This window comes from Loxodonta africana, chromosome 21 (assembly GCF_030014295.1).
Source record: "Loxodonta africana isolate mLoxAfr1 chromosome 21, mLoxAfr1.hap2, whole genome shotgun sequence".
NCBI lineage: Eukaryota > Metazoa > Chordata > Mammalia > Proboscidea > Elephantidae > Loxodonta > Loxodonta africana.
In genome coordinates, this window is record NC_087362.1 from 74,772,145 (window position 1) to 74,790,964 (window position 18,820).

General features: G+C 50.3%; 1 protein-coding gene across 1 annotated transcript in view; it reads left to right on the forward strand.

Moving 5' to 3' along the window:
* Nucleotides 1-12,491, forward strand: part of GPT2 (glutamic--pyruvic transaminase 2) — a 31,394-nt gene extending 18,903 nt beyond the window's left edge. The window contains exons 6-11 of the mRNA XM_003416343.2: nucleotides 3,028-3,107; nucleotides 4,668-4,804; nucleotides 8,083-8,257; nucleotides 9,502-9,657; nucleotides 10,877-10,989; nucleotides 11,941-12,491. Coding sequence (XP_003416391.1) covers nucleotides 3,028-3,107; nucleotides 4,668-4,804; nucleotides 8,083-8,257; nucleotides 9,502-9,657; nucleotides 10,877-10,989; nucleotides 11,941-12,031 — 752 coding nt within the window. The 3' untranslated portion in view covers nucleotides 12,032-12,491. The remainder of the gene's footprint in view (nucleotides 1-3,027; nucleotides 3,108-4,667; nucleotides 4,805-8,082; nucleotides 8,258-9,501; nucleotides 9,658-10,876; nucleotides 10,990-11,940) is intronic.
* The last annotated feature ends 6,329 nt before the right edge of the window (nucleotides 12,492-18,820 follow it).

Here is an 18,820-nt window from a genome sequence, read left to right on the forward strand (position 1 = left end):
GCCATATAACTTGTTGACATTAGAGAATTGGTACTTTCTTGGCCCGGTGTCCGCATTGATCTTTACCTGACTAGAAAAGAATAACTGCACAGAGATTTTCCCATTCTAGGGAAACGGGTCATGTGAATGTATATTAAAACAAAACTTGGAATGTATATTAGGATAAGGAATTAGCTAGTTTTGCTCTCTGAGGCCTTAAGGAAGAAAAATTAGTCAGCTATTGGAAGATGGTGGATAGAAAATAGCAACCTGCCTGTGATGGCCATATATGTTGTCTGGACCACACGCTGGGATCACGCTGGCTAAAAGGTGTCAGGATGGACTGCGGTATTAAGCCAGGCCTCTTTTGGCGTCAAGACAGAAACCCAATTTTAGGCTTAAGGGATTGTATCGGGTAAGGCAGCACACCTGGACCAGTGTCACTGTCACCATGAGCCTCTATTTCTCAGCTCTGCCGCCTCTGGGTTGGATTCCTTTTGGGGGAGGATCTGTCCTTGGTATGGCCTTCAGCAGCTCCAGCCATTGTAGGCAAGCCTCTCCCATCATTTCAGCAAAGACCCAGGCCAGACTTTCATTCCAACAAAGACCCAGGCCAGACCTTCCATTGGCCCCAGTCAGGTCACCTGCCCATCTCTGGTCAGGTCTGTGTCCCATGCCCTCTGCTGGGATGCAGAGAAGGGGGGTGGGGCTTTCCAGACGACCGAGATCTGTAACTCAGAGAAGAGAAGCTGCTGGGCAGGCACATGGACGTTCCCATCAGTTTCCGAGACGTCGCTTTGGCCCAGCCTCTGTGAGAGGTACCGGGGAGGTCCCTCTCCAGCTTTCAGGGCCTCTTAGAAAGTCACCACTTCTGCGAGGCAGTCTGTGTCTCCCCCTGCTGGGCACAGCCTCTGGCCCCTCTGAAGCCCCGTACTGCCTTTCCCCGTCCTGCAGTGCTGTCCACGTGTCTGGCCACTCCTTCGCTCGGCAGGTATTGCTAAGTGATCGCTGTGTTCCGGGCACTGCAGAGAATTAAGCTCTTTGTCTTCAGGTTTGCATCCTGTGGAAGTACCTGCATACATCTGGGTCTTGTTTCTTGTAAGGGGCTGAAGGGTTTTTGAGGCCCTGGTTCTTGCTCAGTTCTTACCATTCAGTGCACGTAATTCTGCACATACTTGTTGCTCTAACCTGTGCTTCAATCTAGCAGGATGCAGCTTGTGAGAGGGTAAGACCAGGAAGGTTTGCAGGCAGGCTGTGCCCCTCGGTAGCCCCTGTCTGTCTGTGAGAACAGGGACTGGTTCCTTGCAGAAACCAGGGGCTGTTTCGCACCCCAAGAGTCCCGGAACCCTGAGATCGCAGCATATGAAGCCCTTTGGTGCTTGTTTGGCAGGGGAAAAGGTCAGTCCCCTTAGTAAAGGAATTGGGTTGTTGCTTAGATAGTTTGAGGCCAAAATCCTGGCTGAGTGATGCCATGTTCTTAGAAGAGTGTAAGCTTCTTCCCGGAGATATTCCTGCATAGAGAAGATTGGGCATGTGATTTTTAATAAAAAGGTAACATTCTCTACATACTGTTCTACATCAAGACATAGAGAGAGCACAAGCCCTGGTGGTGCAGTGGTTAAGCACTCAGTTGCTAACAGAAAGGTTGACTGCTCAAACCCACCAGCCACGCCATAGGAAAAAAAAGCCCAGTGATCTGCTTCCATAAAACTACAGCCTTGGAAACCCTGTGGGGCAGTTCTAGTCTATCTTATAGGGTCGCTAGGAGTCAGAATTAACTCCATGACGATAGGTTTTTTGGTCATAAATGTGTGTCTGTCTGTATATATGTGTATATATACGTACACATATATATGTACACATGTAAGTGTGTGTATATATACACAGTTGTCAGTTGCCACTGAATCAGCTCTAGCTCATGGCGACCTCATGGATAATGGGGCAAAACACTGCCCAGTCCTGGGCCACCTTCATGATTGTTGGCGTGCTTGAGTCCACTGTTGTGAATGTGTACATAAATGGATATATGCATGTACGTGTATGTGCACCAACAGATGCAGATAGCGGCACATATACACACACTTGGACGTATATGTGTGTGTGGTTACATGTTTTTTCACACACACGCCCCAGTTTGTAGTAAAACAAGCATCACCTCTTTCAGGAAGTCAGCGAGCCTGATGCAGTGTTGCCTTCCCAGGGTGCACTGAGCACCTCGGGTGTTCCCTGGGCCACACCCATAGAGGCTCTCAGGAAATACTGGGGATCCCCTTTCTCCCTTGCCACAGTTATTCCTTTCCTGCGTGCACCTGTGGCCTGACCTATAATCCAAGGGACTGAAATCTCGCTGTTTGCACTCATTTCTCTAAAATGGGCCGTGGATATTTCCACTGTGTGTGCTGCTCGAGCCCAGAAGGGGGTGGAGTGTGTGACGGGCGCTGAAGGCTGCGGGGTGCTCATCATCGTCTTGGGTGACAGCAGGGGCTCTGCCAATACTGTGCCCAGGCTCGTTCACTTACAAATAATTACTGAGCACATGTGTTGTGCCCACTTTGGGGCTGGACAGTCGGCCTTTATGGACCCTGTTCCTGCCTCACGGAGTTGCATCTGACTCCTGAGGAGTGAAGTATGATCACTTTCACCCAGAACCCGTCGGCCAGCACTAGTCTCTCCGTCGTTTGCTGTGGGAGAGTACGAAGGGAGTGATTTACCCCTTCAGGGTTATTTTCCTGCTCTTGATGACACTTCCACACCTTCTTGTCCTCCAGCACAGACACACATGCACCCCTCTGGTAAGAATAACAAGGAACTTGGGTGTGAAAACACTGTTCCCTCCACACCCTTGGCTTAAGTGAGCAGACGGGATGGGGCCGATGGCTCCAGGGGGCCTGGAGTTGACTACACCATTGTACACAATAACCGGGGTGGGTGATCTCTTGGAATCTTGAGGAACACAGGACACCTGAGTGATTCTGAATGGGATTCTGACCTGGGAAAAATTTAAATGGGATCGCAGCCTAAATGTTGGTTTTGTCGCGGATGTTTTAGGTCAGGTACAAAGCAGGAAGTGCATAGAAGATGTAATTCACTTTGCTTGGGAAGAGAAGCTCTTTCTCCTGGCTGATGAGGTAAGAGCAGCCCCAGCTCGCCACTCAGAGAGGGGTGGGGGGGCCAAGCTTTCTTTTCCAGGGGAGGGGGCTCAGGCCTGAATTTTGTTCTGTAGCCAGAAAGAACTTTCTAGATGTTGAAGGAGAGACTGTGGCTAAAGGTCAGGCTACTTAGTGTTAGAAGAGACTGTGGCTAAGCCATCCCTATTTTGCTATGGACTCTGGGTTATAAATTTGAGAAACTTAACCCAAACCACTTTAAATGTAAAAAGAAAACTAAAAAGACGATAGGTGTCATAGGTGAAGGACTGGATCCAGGGAGTCTCTCATTCCGTTTCCCTGCGTTGGCCTCACACACAGCCTGCCTCATCCCAGCCTAGAATTCCCAGCCTACAAAGGGGACTTCTCTTCCTGGTTGTTCCAGCAAAAGTCCCAGAGTTGAGCCTCATTGGTGCAGCTTGGGTCACACACCCATGGCTGGGCCAATTGCTGTCGCTGGTGGGATGCAACATGCAAATCAATCAGGCCTAGAGCAAGGGGCGGGTTATCTGCTCTGTCCTCCCAAACCTCCAGGTGGAGAACAAGGAGGGGCCTTCTCTGAGGGCAAACCTGGGGGCTCTTCCCCAAGAAGGGAGACTGGGTTGCTGGGTGGGGAGAGAAACTGATAACTCAACCCTTAAATCAGCTGCTGTTCTGGCCACCTAGAGCTTCCATATCCACTGTCTCACTTAATTCTCACAAAGGCCTTTGGGGAGGGGGGATCTTCATACCATTTTCACGGATGAGAAAACAATCCCCAGGTCTACAGCCAAGGCCTGCCCATTCTTTCCCTTCTTTACAAAGAAGAAATTGAGGCTCCATCAAAGCCTGTTTTCACTTCATCTTCCTTTCTGCATGGTATCTGGCTTGTTATGGCTTCCAGCTCACTAGCTTTCTTTCCTCCTTAGCAGCCTGCCCTGACACTGCCCCCCACACAGAGCTTATTCACCAAATAGTTGCCGTAATTAGTAACAGATGGGCCTTGAATTTTTGTTGCTGATGGCGAGAAGGGGCAGCGGGTATACCCAGGGGTTTCCTCAGGACCTGGTGCCCAATCCTCTCCCCTCTGGGTGGGAGAGGAGGAGGAGAAGAAGGAGGGCAAGAAGGAGGAAGCCCCCACTGAGTCACAGCACCCTGGGAGCCTCAGTTTCCTGGCTCTCCAAGATGGGAGTGGGAAGTTCATCTCGATGGGCAGAGCCTGCTGTGAGTGCAAGACCCTGGGGGCAGGGGTGCTGCTCTGCAGGGTGAGTCTAGTCAGGGAGACCAGCAGCGGAGTGTGAGCAGGAAAGTGCCCTTATTCCAGCCAGCAGGTGTCATGAAGGAAACACAAAAGGGCCAAGAAAACCACAGGGAGAGCTATCCAGACAGGCCGGTCAGGGAACAGCACCGTCACTGCTGAGAGCATTAGAGGCTGGGGCTGGCCAGTGTGTGGGGGATAGGCCCTCTGAGCACAGTATCCTCCCTCTGCTGGGGCCTGGGGCAACTCGCCCCTTGACTCCCCCTTGGGAAGAACTTGAGGTGACTGGCATGTCTTGTCTGCAGGTGTACCAGGACAACGTGTACTCCCTGGACTGCAGATTCCACTCCTTCAAGAAGGTGCTTTACGAGATGGGGCCTGAGTACTCCAACAACGTGGAGCTGGCCTCGTTCCACTCCACCTCCAAGGGCTACATGGGCGAGTAAGTTGGCCACCTGCGTCCCTGCTGCGCCCTGGAGCGCCCACCATCGTTGGGCAGGAGAGAAGGCCGCCCTTCCCCTTTGCTTCTGCTGATCCAAGAAGCAGGAGAGGACAGGCTGCATCTCCCCAAAAGGGGAGCCTGGTGGTGTGAGAACAGCCCTTGTCGGGGCTCAAGTAAAATAAGACCACGCTCTAAAGAAACCAGACTACAAGTGAATGACGAAAATGAAGCAGGACCCCACAGCCACTTCCAACACTAGTGTTTCCTGGCAGCCTCGTCACTTCTGTGACACTGCCTGATGCTCGAGCCGCCAGAAAGGGCAGTCTGCATGGACAAACAAGTGCCATCAGGCCGAGGTGCCAAGCTCTGTGTGGATATTAGCTCCGGGTGACCTCAGAGGTTCCACTCAGTCTTGTGCTCATTTATCTAGCTTATTTACTGAGCACCTACTCTGAGCTGAGTACTGATTTTCACACTGAGGATATGGCAGTGAACAAGGCCATGCAATCCCTGCCTTCATGGGGCTTACATTCTGTGAGGATAGAAATAATAGATCGGTGAAGTCACATGTCAAATGGAGAAAAATAACTAGGGAGGTAGTGGAGCTGGGGTCACAGGCTTAGATAGCACAGCCTCACTGACAAGCTGACTTTTGAGCTAAGAACTGATGGAGAGGAGAGAGGGAGCTGGGTGGTATCTGGGGGAAGAGCATTCCAGGCAGAGGGAATGGCATGTGCAAAGGTCTGAGGTGGAAGCATCCCTGCATGTTTGAGAAACAGCTAGGAGGCCTCTGACTGGATAGGCATGAGGGAGGGAGAAGTGGCAGAAGTCGAGACCAAAGACATAACAGGAGGCCAGGTCACCTGGGCCCCTTGGGTTATTTTTTACTTTTATTCAGAGTGAGATGGGGAGCATTGGAGGGCTTTGGGCAGAGGAGGCACCTCCTCTGACAGATTGAATAGACTCGTTCTGGGTGCTGGGTGGCGAGGGTAGGGGCAGGGACTCAAGCCTGGAATCTGTGTCCTAGCTCAGGGTGAGATGATGACATGGTGGACCAGGGTGCAGGTGGCGAGAAGTCATTGGACCCTGGCTGTATTTAAAAGCAGAGCTGACAGGAGTTGTTGATGAAAAACATTTGGGAGTTGAGGGAGAGAAGTCAAGGATGAATCCCCAATGTTTTGTTTGAAAAATTGGAGGGATGGAGTCACCATCATCTGAGGTGGGAAAGGCTGTGTTTAGTAAAGCAGGTTTGGGAGGATGACCAGGAGTTTGGTTTTGGACATGTTAGCTTGCAGATGCCTCTTCATCGTCCAGACAGAGGTGGACATATGAGTCTGCAGGTCCAGGCTGGCCTCGGCTGGAGGTTTAGATTTGGGACATGTCAATAATTAAGTTGGTAGTTAGCGCCCTCCACCTGGAGGGTGAGTGTAGATGGAGATGGGGTCAAAGGACTGGGCTCTGGACCCCTCCACTGTTAGAGTTTGGGGGAGGTGAGGAGGAACCAGCAAAGGCTGGATGGTTCACTAGCCAAGGGCATTTGTTCCTCAACATTCTGGGGGTTCTATTATGAGCCAGATGTTCACGCAGGTGATAGCAGGTACTGACATTTATAATGTCTTCTCTGTACCAGGACCAGACGGGGAGGGTTCTCGTTTGTTAAGCTGGAGGCCACTGTAACTGAGAAGCTTGAACAAATGTTTTGGCCAAGTTGAGTGAGGTGTCCCCTTGGCATGATTGCCAGACTGTTCTTGGCTTTACTTGATGTGGGCCAAGGTTCATCTGTTCAGGTTGTTCTGGTCTCCTTGGGAGCAGGGCTGGTTCCTTGTAGGCTTTCATGTGCTCCGCACCTCTTTCTTAAACAAATATATTCTCTATTAACTCCTTTTTCAAAGACAAGCGTGTTTATCACGTACCTACCCACCTCTCCACCCTGTGACTGATGATGTTTGACAGTCGGCCCCCTGGACGTTGGTGTCCTGAGTTACCCCCGTTGCCTCCTGCTCCTGATTACTGGGATCAGGCTGTATTGTTCCACTTGATTTTCTGCTCGTCAGCGGAGGAGCAAGCAGAAAGGGCTTTCTTTTAAACTTTGTTATGGGAAGCCTTTCAGAGGTACCACAATTTGTTTTCCCATTCGGAAAGCCCAGCCAAGGAGCAAACGGGAATCCATCTTTGCTGGTTCCATTCAGCAATCAACAGTCACAGTCAGAGAAGGAGGCAAAGCTCAAGACAGTATGGCTGTGGACTTCATTTGCTTCTGAAAGATTTTTTTATGACTCACTGCCTGACCTCAACTTATTTCTGTGTGATGTGACTCTGTATTAATCAGGATTCTTTTGGCTATACCCATTGCTGTCAAGCCAATTCCGACTCATAGTGACCTTATTGGACAGAGTAGAACTGCCCCTTAGGGTTTCCAGGAGTGGCTGGTGGATTTGAACTACTGACCTTTTGATTAGCAGACGTATCTTGCTGTAGCTCTAAGCTACTGTGCCATCGGGGCTCCTCTTTTGGCTATAAGTAACAGAAACTCAACTTGAACTGCCTTACACTAAAGAGGCATTTTTTTTTAATAGTCCATACTGGTAAAAGTCCAGGGGTATAGGCTTAGAGTCCAAGGCTTCAAGATGTCAACGGGACCCTGTCTCTGCTTTCTCTGTCTCGCTCTCTTTCTCAGCTTGGCTCTCCTTTGAGCTGACTTTGTTTTCAGGCAGCAAAAACTGTGTCAGCTGAAGTCCTCAGGGTGATGCTTGTTGGTGCTGGTGAAGTGTGTGCCCGTCCCTGGGGCCTGTGCAGGGGGTGCATTCAGTGGCAGTCCTGATCCATGAGCCCACCTTAGGAGCAGGAGCTACTGTCTTAGTTAAAGTTGAGGATTAGCTGCTGTAACAAAGAGGCCCCAAGATGCAGTGGTCCAAGCAAAGTGAAAGTGTATCTCTCTCTGCTCTAACAGTCCAAAGGTTAGGGCATGCCAGGGCAGGCCGTCTCCACAAGGTCGTTCTAGGACTGAGGCTGCCATCTCAACCTGTGGCATCCGTCTCTAGTGCTAAGGTCACTGCCAGTGTCTCTGTTTCTCAGGAAGTGGGGGAAGGTCGAATGGAAGGAGAGAGCATGCTGTTCCCTCATGAGAAAGTGATATGGAATTTGTACATAACACTTTTGCTCACGTGGCCACCAGTGTTGGGGGTGAGGGTGGCTGCAGAGGTTCAGGCTGGGTAGGTTGCACTTAGCTGAGGTTGTTCTGTAGCTGGTAGGTTCCCTCTCCCTCTTGTCACCCCCAGGTGTGGCTACAGAGGAGGTTACATGGAGGTGATCAACCTGCACCCCGAGATCAAGGGTCAGCTGGTGAAGCTGCTCTCAGTGCGTCTGTGCCCCCCCGTGTCCGGGCAGGCCGCCATGGACATTGTCGTGAACCCCCCAGTGCAAGGAGAGGAGTCCTTCGAGCAGTTCAGCAAGGTGAGTCTGCATGTCCCACGGCCTGCCCGCGTTCACTGCTGCAGCCAGGGCCATGAGGTGAATTCTGCGGAGGCTGAGGGCCAGCCCTCTCCAGGTTGCCAGATGCCTGCCTCCTAGGCATGTAGCCTCCAGGGAACACTCATGGCACCTGGATACATTGAGGGGGAAGTTAAGTCCCCGGATGTAGCTGGGCTGTGTTCCGAGGTGGGAGGGCCACTTCCCTTCCTGGGGGCACCTGGAGGGAAGGGCTTAGCACTCTGGAGAGTAGGGGGGTCATCCTGTTACTAAACTAAAAGGATGTGGAAGTGAACTGTGGGCACAGCATCAGGCCTAGACCACAGCCCTGCCTCTGGCCAAACCTGGAGTTCCCACAGCTAGATGCAGTCTGGTCAGGACCTTTGCGATTATGAGTGACGAAAACTCAACTCTGACTAGTGGAAACAACAACAACAAAAAAAGAATTTTTGGGTCATGGAACCGAGAAGACAGACACCACATGGGCTGTGAGTGGGAGGAGGGCCCCCACAATGTGCTCTACACATACCCCACAGACTGGAGGTCCCTTAAAATGGAGAGGTAGAAGCTGTCACCAGAAGAAGGGGCCTGAGCATGTTCTAGAGTATTCTGTAAAGAGCCTGTGCACACACAGTAGAAAACCCAGGACCAAGTCTGTTCAGACTTGACTGGCAGGCAGCTGGTTTTTGTCATTTTCAGGAGTGACATCATGTATGAGCATAGAACCCATGACACAGGCTCCTCAGGACCTACCCTGTGGCCTGGAGTGCCCCCTGGACTCCAGTACCCCACGCCCTAGGGCAGCCGCCTGGGCTGAGTGTCTGTGGAGGAAATTCCTCAGGAGGACGCTCATCTCACTACACCCACCTGCGTGCTGAGCTCTTGTGCACACGTCTTTCCGTACCTCCCTGTGTGCTGACCTCCCTGTGTGCTGAGCTTGTGTGCACATGTCTCCTGGCACCTCCCTATGTGCTGAGCTCGTGTGCACATGTCTCACCGCACGTCCCTGCTTGGTGTGCTCGTGTGTACACGTCTCGCTGCACCTCCCTGTGTGCTGAGCTTGTGTGCACACATCTTGCTGCACCTCCCTGTTGGCTGAGCTCGTGTGCACACACCTGCCTCTCTTCAGTCTGCAGTCGCCCTCACTGTAGGAGGGATGGCGTCCGGTGGCTAGGGCCATGCTTTGCAATCCAAAGGGCCTAACTGCCATGCTTTCTCTGTCTCATTAGGAGAAGGAGTCCGTCCTGGGTAATCTGGCCACAAAAGCGAAGCTGACTGAAGACCTGTTTAACCAGGTTCCGGGAATCCACTGCAACCCCTTGCAGGGAGCTATGTATGCCTTCCCCCGGATCTTCATCCCGGCCAAAGCCGTGGAGGCAGCTCAGGTCTGGGGCTCTCACTCTCTCTGAGCCCACTTGGGATGCTGGGTTGGGGGTTGCTTCTTGCCTTGGGATGCAGAGGTGCTTGGCCCTACAGTCTCTGTACATTGTGGGCCCCACAGCCAGATGGGGTTTCCTGCCCAGGAGGTGTTTCCTGCATAAAAATGACCCCTCACAGGTGCAGGTCCCCAGAGTGCCGTGGTGGCCAGGCAAAGGCAGGGTGGGCCCTGAGTGAGCGGTGCTGATCGGCTGTTGGCAGGGGTGCCCTGAAGGGAGGCACCCGGCTGTGGTGAGACTGTGCTCGTGCTGGGCCTGCAGCAGGAGCCGGCTCCTCACACCCAGCGTGCGCGCCAGTCACCCGGGGGCTTGTCCATAGGCCGATTCTAGTTCAGTAAGTCTGCGGAGGGGCCCGAGATTTCTGCACTCCAGCAAGTTCTCAGGGTGCCCCAACCCCAGGGACTGTGAGGAGTGAGGGCTGGAGTAGTCTCCGAAAGTGTCCTCCTCCACCGTCCCCCAGACCCTCTGAATACCTTGTAATAATTGAAAATCTGGCTCCGCCCCATGCCTCCTGGGTGGGTGTCCCCAGTGTTGGAACTAGAGAGTCTGCGTGGAACAGGCTTGCCGCCCCAACCCCACTAGTTGCTGTTGAGCCGACCCTGACGCATGGTGGTGACCCCATGGTGTGTCAGAGTAGAACTGGACTCCATAAGGTTTTCAATGGCTAATTTTTTCAAGTAGATCACCAGGCCTTTCTTCTGAGGTGCCAACCTTGCTGTTAGCGTGTTAACCATTTGTAGTTATGCAGAAGAGTGTGTGAGAAGCGCTGTCTTCCAGGACCCCAGAGGAGCTGGGTTCTCTGAGAACCCCAACGGTGCAAATGTCAGGGCCTCATTTTCAGAGAATTATATGGTTTGGTGTAGGGAGGCCACAAGCCAGTGTTTATTGGGCTGGGGCAGGGAACAAAGGAGACGGACTGGCGCTCCGGGATGAAGAGCAGAGGGCACAGCCCAGGCAGTCCTGAGGCAGTCTTCGGGTATCTGGTTCCCGTACAGCCTCGGGCAGTGCCCCCTGTAGCTGTGGTTTCTTGGTCCTCGCAGGAAGGGGCAGGAGGGGAGCCTTGCCAGGGCAAACATAACCTGCCCCTCAGATCCTGTGGACTTGGAGTTTGTAATGGCACGTTTGTGCACTGGAGCCAATGACCCTGAGTTCTGCCCTCCTCCTTCAGGCCCACAAAATGGCACCAGACATGTTCTACTGTATGAAGCTGCTTGAGGAGACTGGCATCTGCGTCGTGCCTGGCAGCGGCTTCGGGCAGAGAGAAGGCACTTTCCATTTCAGGTATGGCTTCCTCTCTACCTGGGCAGTGGCGGGGAGGCAGTCCCTCCTTCATCCTGGGAAACTTGGTCGTCTTAACATTGAGCACCAGGCTGGCTTCAGAGACAGATGTGTGGAGTCTCTGTCCCCCCACCCCATCCCCCTCTGAGCTAAGCTCTGACCCTCTGCCCACCCACCACACCCACCTCCGAGCCCAGCTCAGACCCTCTGCCCAGAGAGCGAGACAAACTGCATGAACCCAGAGGTCATTGCCCCTGAAGGCCTCCCTTGGCCACTCTGTCTCTCCCCTCCTCGGCCCCCAGGGACCATATCACCATGTGAAGTTCTGTCGGTAGTGTGTTCTCTACTTCCCTGTCCCTGTGGAATTCCACGATAGCACATGGCACGCGCTCCGTGGAGCCTGGGCTGCACTACAGCCCTGTCCTACTGGGCCCCGAGCTGGTAGGGCTGCTGCATCTGACACAGTGGGGTCTGCTCCACTCCTGCGATGCCTTCCATAGGGCTTGCCCCACTGAGCTCCCAGCACAGACAGTAACCCCCAGACCTGGGCTGCCGCTCTGGCCATTTCTGTTCACAACAGCACCTTCCCCATGCACATCACTCCCAGATGTCTCCTGCAACAGATGCTAAAAAAAGAAACGTCATAAACTTAGTCAGCACCTGGAGCCCAAGGTCATGGACAGCGTCCCCAAGATGGACAAATTGTTGTGGTTGGTTGGCCTTCCCGCCCATAGTCAGGCTCACCTCAGCTCATTCAAAATGTGGCTTAACAAGTGCCAGGTGCTGCTTGGGGCCTGGAGCTATCGAAACAGACGACACAGGCTCCATCTCTCCTCACGGAGCTTCCCACACCTCCTTGTTTCCCCTGTAAATGAAAGAAACTGCTGGGTCCAGGCCTCCCCCTTTTTCCAGAACACCTTGTGTCCAGGCTGACGCTGTTCTCTTTCCTAACAGAATGACCATTCTGCCTCCAGTGGAGAAGCTGAAGACAGTTTTAGAGAAGGTGAAGGACTTTCACATAAAGTTCTTGGAGAAATACGCCTGAGGAATACTCAGGGCCCCAGAAGGAGGCCTCACTCGCAGCCTGCCTTCTGTGGCCACCTTGGCGAGACTGAGCCTGCCTCCCCCAGCGACTCTGCCTCGGGCCTCACCGAGGTCACAGGCTGCTTGTCGTCCTTTTGCCCTAGGAGACTTCTTTCTTTGTGCCTTGTGGTTGGGACCCTTCTCTTCTGAGCAAATGTGAACTAACTTGCCTGGTCTTGGCGGCCCTATTTTCTGACACCAAAGTGGAGGGAGACTCCCTCAGCAGCTGTGGTCGGGGTTCTCAGAGCCTGTTGCTTTCAGGAAGTCCATTTAGGGTTTCAGCAACCAGGGTGTGTTGGGCAAGGTGTTTACAATCTGGAAAAACCAGTGGATGTAACGTATGACTTAACCACAGTGAGGACTGGAAACCAAAACTCACCAGCGTCATCTGGGAAATAAAACCCTCAGCAGTGTCAAATCTAGTCCTTGGACCACTAGAGCCTGGGACTTATTGGAAGCTCAGACAGGGTCTGCCATTCTGGGCTGGAGGCGGGCAGCACATGTCAGACGAGATGGGTAAGGGCAGTGGTATATGGGGTTGGACAGACTAGCTGGGCATTGGGGGCTGAGGCCAAGGTCAGAGGTCCTGCAGGGGACGGGTGGGTGCAAGCCAGGCTCCAAGTTGAACCCTGTCTCCACTTTGGAGCTATGCAGTAGGTGGGGCCACCCTGCACACATGGAGGGCCCAGGGTATAAAGAGTTCACTGGGACATGCTTAGGCTGGGGCTCCCCTCCGAGAGGTCACTCTGGACACAGGCTACATGCCCAGAAATATCCCAGTCGTGTGGAGGGATTCTGCCTGGGGCCAGGTCTCTCCTCCGGGTTTTTTGAGCCTTTATGCACATCGCCCCCTGCTGGCATCAGTGGGGACAACAAAAGACTAGAAATAGTGTCTTGTCAAATTGCTTAAACTGAATTTAACCCATTTCTTAGCTCTTAATTGGTCATAGGAGCCCTCGTGGTGCAGTGGTTAAGAGCTTGGCTGCTAACCAAAAGGCCAGCAGTTTGAATCCATCAGCTGCTCTTTGGAAATCCTATGGAGCAATTCTCCTCTGTCTTACAGAGTCACTATGAGTCATAATCAACAGCAGCCTGTTTAATTGGTTGAAGTACCTGGAAGCTTGGCTGCCGTAGATCTGATTCAAAGTTTATGGAAGTACTCTAATACAAAGTGTTTAGCCTCCACATTTGCTGCTGGCCCCCCTCCCAGACTCTGAGCACCGTATCACTTAGCATCAGCCACCTGTCCAGGCCCAGGAGCTATTCACAAACCTGGTGGGGGTCCGACCCCAACTCCAGGAAGTAGCTGTGGGCAGCAACAGGCTTAGTGCTTTCCCCTTCACGGAGAGCCCTCCCTGACTTACCATCCGCCTTCCCTATAAGCAGTTAGGGGAGCCAAGGCCAGCTCAGGGCCTGGGGACCCAGCAAGTCCCAAAATGGATCTGAAGGAACTGGAGAGAAAAATCCCCGAAGACGCTCAAGGAGCAAGGTTTAAAAGCATCTTTGATGCTAGAATTTCCACCTGGGGTCCATGCGGGGGAATGCTGTAGAAAACTTCAGGTTCTCATTGCTCACTAGCATTGTGGTCCCTGCGAAGAAAGTAGCCACGAGCTCAAATAACAAAAGGGAATGTCTGGGAACTTCCTTTTCCTTATAAACCTGGGTAATTTGCACAGGCGCTTGTTGCGTGGTGTGTAACCCAGGATGTGTTCCAGGGTCACAGTTTCTGGTTCCTTGCTGAGGAGGGGGGCCGTTACACAAGTATTCTATGTGAGAGGAAAGGTTAAATGGTAGAGGCTAGTATATTTTTTATATTTTTGTAACAATTGCTTTTTCATGGGAAGAAGAGGGATTAGTATTTGTAGTCTTAACAAGTCCAATAGTTTTTTATAAATCTCTTGAGGTTATTAAATAACCCCTAAACATTTTGCAAGGTTTACATGATTTTTGTAAAGATGCCGTATACACTTGATTTGGTTTAAAATAAATGAGAGGTCAGCTCGTCTAGGTGGATGACTTCAGGTTGGAACGCTGATCTCGACAGATTTGATTTTCTACGTACAGATTTTATTCCGGTGCCTTTCCTGCTTGGGCACCGCCAGAGAGTCGGATGTCATTTTGGGGCACACTTTGAATCTACGCCTGTGATGTCTTCTGTCATTCGTCTGGATCTGGGCTGGGTGGTGCCAGGGTGTGCCACACTGTTCCTCGGGCACTGTCACCTCGCACCTCAGGGCGGGCTGGGTGGTTCTGTTCTGATGCTCTGTGAAGCTTGCAGGAAGAGCAGACACGCCTGCCTGTGCCCATTTCCCAATCTGGATTCTCACAGGCATCTCTTGACAAAGGTACCTAATGATAGCTCTACAGGAAGTTTTTAAACAATAAAATACATGTCCCAAATGGTGGCTGTGTTTACCTTTCTTTGTAGTTTAAGCTTAGCCAGCATCACTGACTGTACTGTTCATTCTTTCTTTGTAATTTTTGTTCCTAGCACAGCACCAAAAACCAGTTGCCCTCAAGTCAGTTCCAACTCGTGGTGGAATTGACTTGTGTGTCAGAGTAGATCTATATTCCATGGGATTTCAATGGCTGATTTTTCAGAGGGAGATCACCAGGCCTTTCTTCCAAGGTGCCTCTGGGTGGACTGGAACCTCCAGTCTTTCAGTTAGCAGCCAGACCTATTAACCATTTGCACTACCTAGGTACTCTCTTAGCACAGTAATGAGCATTTTTCCAAATTCTACAAACCCCAGCCACAGCTTCTCAGCTTTCATTTTTTCCTTAGGTACCCACCCTAAGAACCCTGGGCTGCTTTTTTTCACTTGAGGTGGGGAAACCGTGGATTCTTTAAGATAAAATGTTAAAATGAGTGCAGACCTTGGTTTTCTGGCTGAAGTAAAATAAGAACAGCTTATTTAGGGTATCCAGGTAGAGCAGGAAGGAACCCTGGTGGTGCAGTGGCTAACCGCTCGGCTGTTAACAGAAAGGCCGATCGTTTGAACCCACCAGCTCCATGAGAGAAAGATGTGGCAGTCTGCTTCTGTAAAGATTACCCATTTACCTTGGGTCTATTCCAACTCACAGCGACCCTATAGGACAGTAGAACTGCCCCAGAGAGTTTCCAAGGAGCAGTTGGTGCATTCGAACTGCCGACCTTTTGGTTAGCAGCATAGCTCCTAACCACTGTGCCAACAGAGCTCCCTCCGTGAAAATTACAGCCCTGGAAAACCTATGGGGCAGTTCTGTTTGGTCCTATGGGATTGCTGTGAGTCAGAATCGACTTGTAGGTGGTGCAGACAGTTTATGCTAAACTACTAACTGAAGGAGCCCTGGTGGTGTAGTGTTTAAGCATTCATCTGCTAACCAAAAGGTCGGCAGTTCGAATCCACCAGCTACTCCTTGGATACCCTATGGGGCAGTTCTACTCTGTCCCATAGGGTCGCAGTGGGTCAGAATCGACTCCACAGTTTTGGGTTTTTTTTTTTTTTTTTTGTGGACTAACCTAAATGTTGGCAGTTCGAATCCACCCAGAAGCCCCACAGAAGAAACATTTGGCAACCTGCTTCAGTAAAGATTACAGCCAAGAGAACCCTATGGAGCAGTTCTACTCTGCACCATGAGCTGGAACCGACTCGACAGTAATTGGTTTTTTTGGTTTCTTTCTTGGGGGGGGGCAAACGCTTAAGTACTCTCTGCTAACCAAAAGTTTGGCAGTTCAAACTCATACGGTGGTGATCTGCTTCTGTGAAGATTACAGCCAAAAAAACCCTACGGAGCAGTTCTACCTTGTCACACGGGGTCAGAATCGAAGACACCCAACAACAAGGACAGCAGAGAGGTTGGGTGCAGTGGGAGAAGCTGGGAAGAAGTTCTGTGCAGCCAGCGAAGAGGGAAGTTGTCTATATGAGAGATTGCATTGTTTTTCTAGGCTTTCCCATAGCTTACTCTATGTTGCTCAATTTTAATGTGGTTTTGGAATTTGACATTTTTTTTTTCTCCAAACTAAAATTTCCATGTCTTTATTGAGGAAAATTTGGAAAACAGAAAAAGAAAAAAATAAGAACTCTTACAGGTAGAAGAGATAGAAACCTGCTCAAAGTGGCCTAAGCAGAAAAGAGGCATTTATTCCTTCACGGAACTGGGAAGTCTTAGAGGGAAGCTGGCTTTGCTTCTTGTATTCACTGTGTTAAAGTATAAAGGCCTGGCTGGTCCAGCTCTACAATGAAAAATCACAAGGAAGGACTCTGATTGGCTGCCTTGGTCCATGTGTCCTTCCCTGAACCAATCTCGTGACCTGTGTGAACAGGATGCTTTCGGATCGCTAGCCCATTGGAGCCATAACATTGGAGAGGAGGAGAAGCTGGTCTCCAGACATGATGCTGCAGCAACAAAACTCATTTACCACAGACAGTATCTTAAAGAGGGGATGGAGGAGGGAGTGGTGTGTGCAAGGTGGGTTGACAGTCATTGCTGGTTGATAACCCAGTGGATTGGAGACACTGTCTTCCCTTGCTGTACACACAATACACACATGGGAGTGTATAGACCTCCTCAACCAGTGGAGTAAACTTGGGGTAGTTTATTATACTAAATAGATTTTAATTATACAAAACAGATACTACGAAATAAAAATTGGAAAAATGGTTATTTGAAATTATTTCTGTTACAGAGTTTGCTGTAATCACACCAAGAAAGCAATCAGCAAATGTTCAGTAAAGACCCAATATGAGCCAGAGACTTCTAGTAAGACCCCTGAGGGAGCAGGAGAACAGTGGGGTGCAGACCCCAAATTCCGGTCTGACTGAGACTAGAAGGACCCCAGTGGTCATGGCCCCCAGACCATCTGTTAGCCCAGGACAGTGACCATTCCCAAGCCAACTCTTCAGACAGGGATTAGACTGGACAATGGGATAGAAAAAGATGCTGGTGAAGAATGAGCTTCTTGGATCAAGTAGACACTTGAGACTATGTTGGCATCTCCTACTTGGAGGGGAGTTGAGAGGGCAGAGGGGGTTAGAAGCTGGCGGCATGGACACAAAAAGAGAGAGTAGAGGGAAGGAGCGGGCTGTCTCATTAGGGGGAGAGCAGTTAGGAGTATATAGCAAGGTGTATATAAATTTTTGTATAAGAGACTGACTTGATTTATAAACTCACTTAAAGCACAATAAAAATTAAAAAAAAAAAAAAGCTAATAAGACATGGTCGCTGCCCTCAAGAAGCCTACAGAGTTGTCTTGGGGACCATGCCCTGTAATGGCCGCCAGAGAGTTCAGTGTTCACAGCTCTAGCCACCCAATGGTACTGAGCTTAAAAGAAGTATGTCTAAGAAAAAAATTGGGAACAGATAAGAGTGATGGTTGAACATAAATTAATGTCACAAAATTGTACATGTAAAGATTGTTGAAATGGGACACCAGGGTCAGAAGACTGTGGTGTATGCTTTGGCTCCAGCACCTACCAGCTCTGAGGTCCTGGCTGAGTTACTTGACCTCACTGAGCCCCAGTGTTCTCACCTGTAAAATGGGGCTGACAATACCCACTCATACGGTGATAGGATAATTGTGAGAATTAACAGGGAAAAAAAGCGTGCGTATATGTGTGTGTAACTTACAGAGTTCCTGGCAAATGGTTACATTTGTTGAGCACTTTCTGCAATTATTTCTGGTTTAGAGAAGTGCTGGTATATGTAGGTGTCAACATATGTTGAAATTCAAGGGAAGAATATGCCCTAGGTATGCCGGATAAATGGAGAAAAGATTGACATTGTCAAGGATTTCATTTTACTTGGATCCACAATCAACACCCATGGAAGCAGCAGTCAGGAAATCAAGCAGCATATTATTGCATTGGGTAAATCTGCTGCAAAAGACCTCTTTAAAGTGTTAAAAAGCAAAGATACCACTTTGAGGACTAAGGTGCGCCCGACCCAAGCCGTGATATTTTCAATTGCCTCATATGCATGAGAAAGCTGGACACTGAATAAGGAAGATGAAAGAATAATTGATGCCTTTGAACTATGGTGCTGGCAAAGAATATTGAATATACCATGGGCTGCCAGAAGAACGAACAAATCAGTCTTGGAAGAAATACAGCCAGAGTGCTCCTTGGAAGCAAGAATGGCGAGATTTTGTCTCACATACTTTAGACACATTATCAGAAGGGATCATTCCTGAAGAAGGGCATCATGCTTGGTGAAGTAGAGGGTCAGAGAAAAAGAGGAAGACCCTCAATGAGATGGATTGATGCAGTTGGCTGCGACAATGGGCTGAAATATAACAATGATTGTGAAGATGGCATTCTGTCGTACGTAGGGTCGCTCTGAGTTGGAACCGACTCAACAACACCTAACAACAACAACATGCTGAATACAACATAAAAATGACATTTAGAGGCAGTGGAAACCATTTCCCAACACTTCTGAATCCATTCTGTTAGCCAAAATACACAGGTCAGTTATTTTTTTCTCAGGTGGTGACTTTTTTTTTTAACTAGAGTTTCTGAAATAAAAATGCATTGGGTCTAGTTACACTACAGCTGTAAAAAGGTTTCTTTAAATTGGCTTCCAGATTCTCTCAGTCCTATCTGCAGCCTGTTGCCAAGGAGAAAGCATACCCACCTCATGAAGACTGCTACTGTCAACACTAAAAACACATGTGCTTGCTCTAAAACCATGATAATGATGACAGTGTGGTATTGGTGACAGGATACACAGATGAGGGGGCAGAGGAGAGTTCAGAGACTCACATAAATTT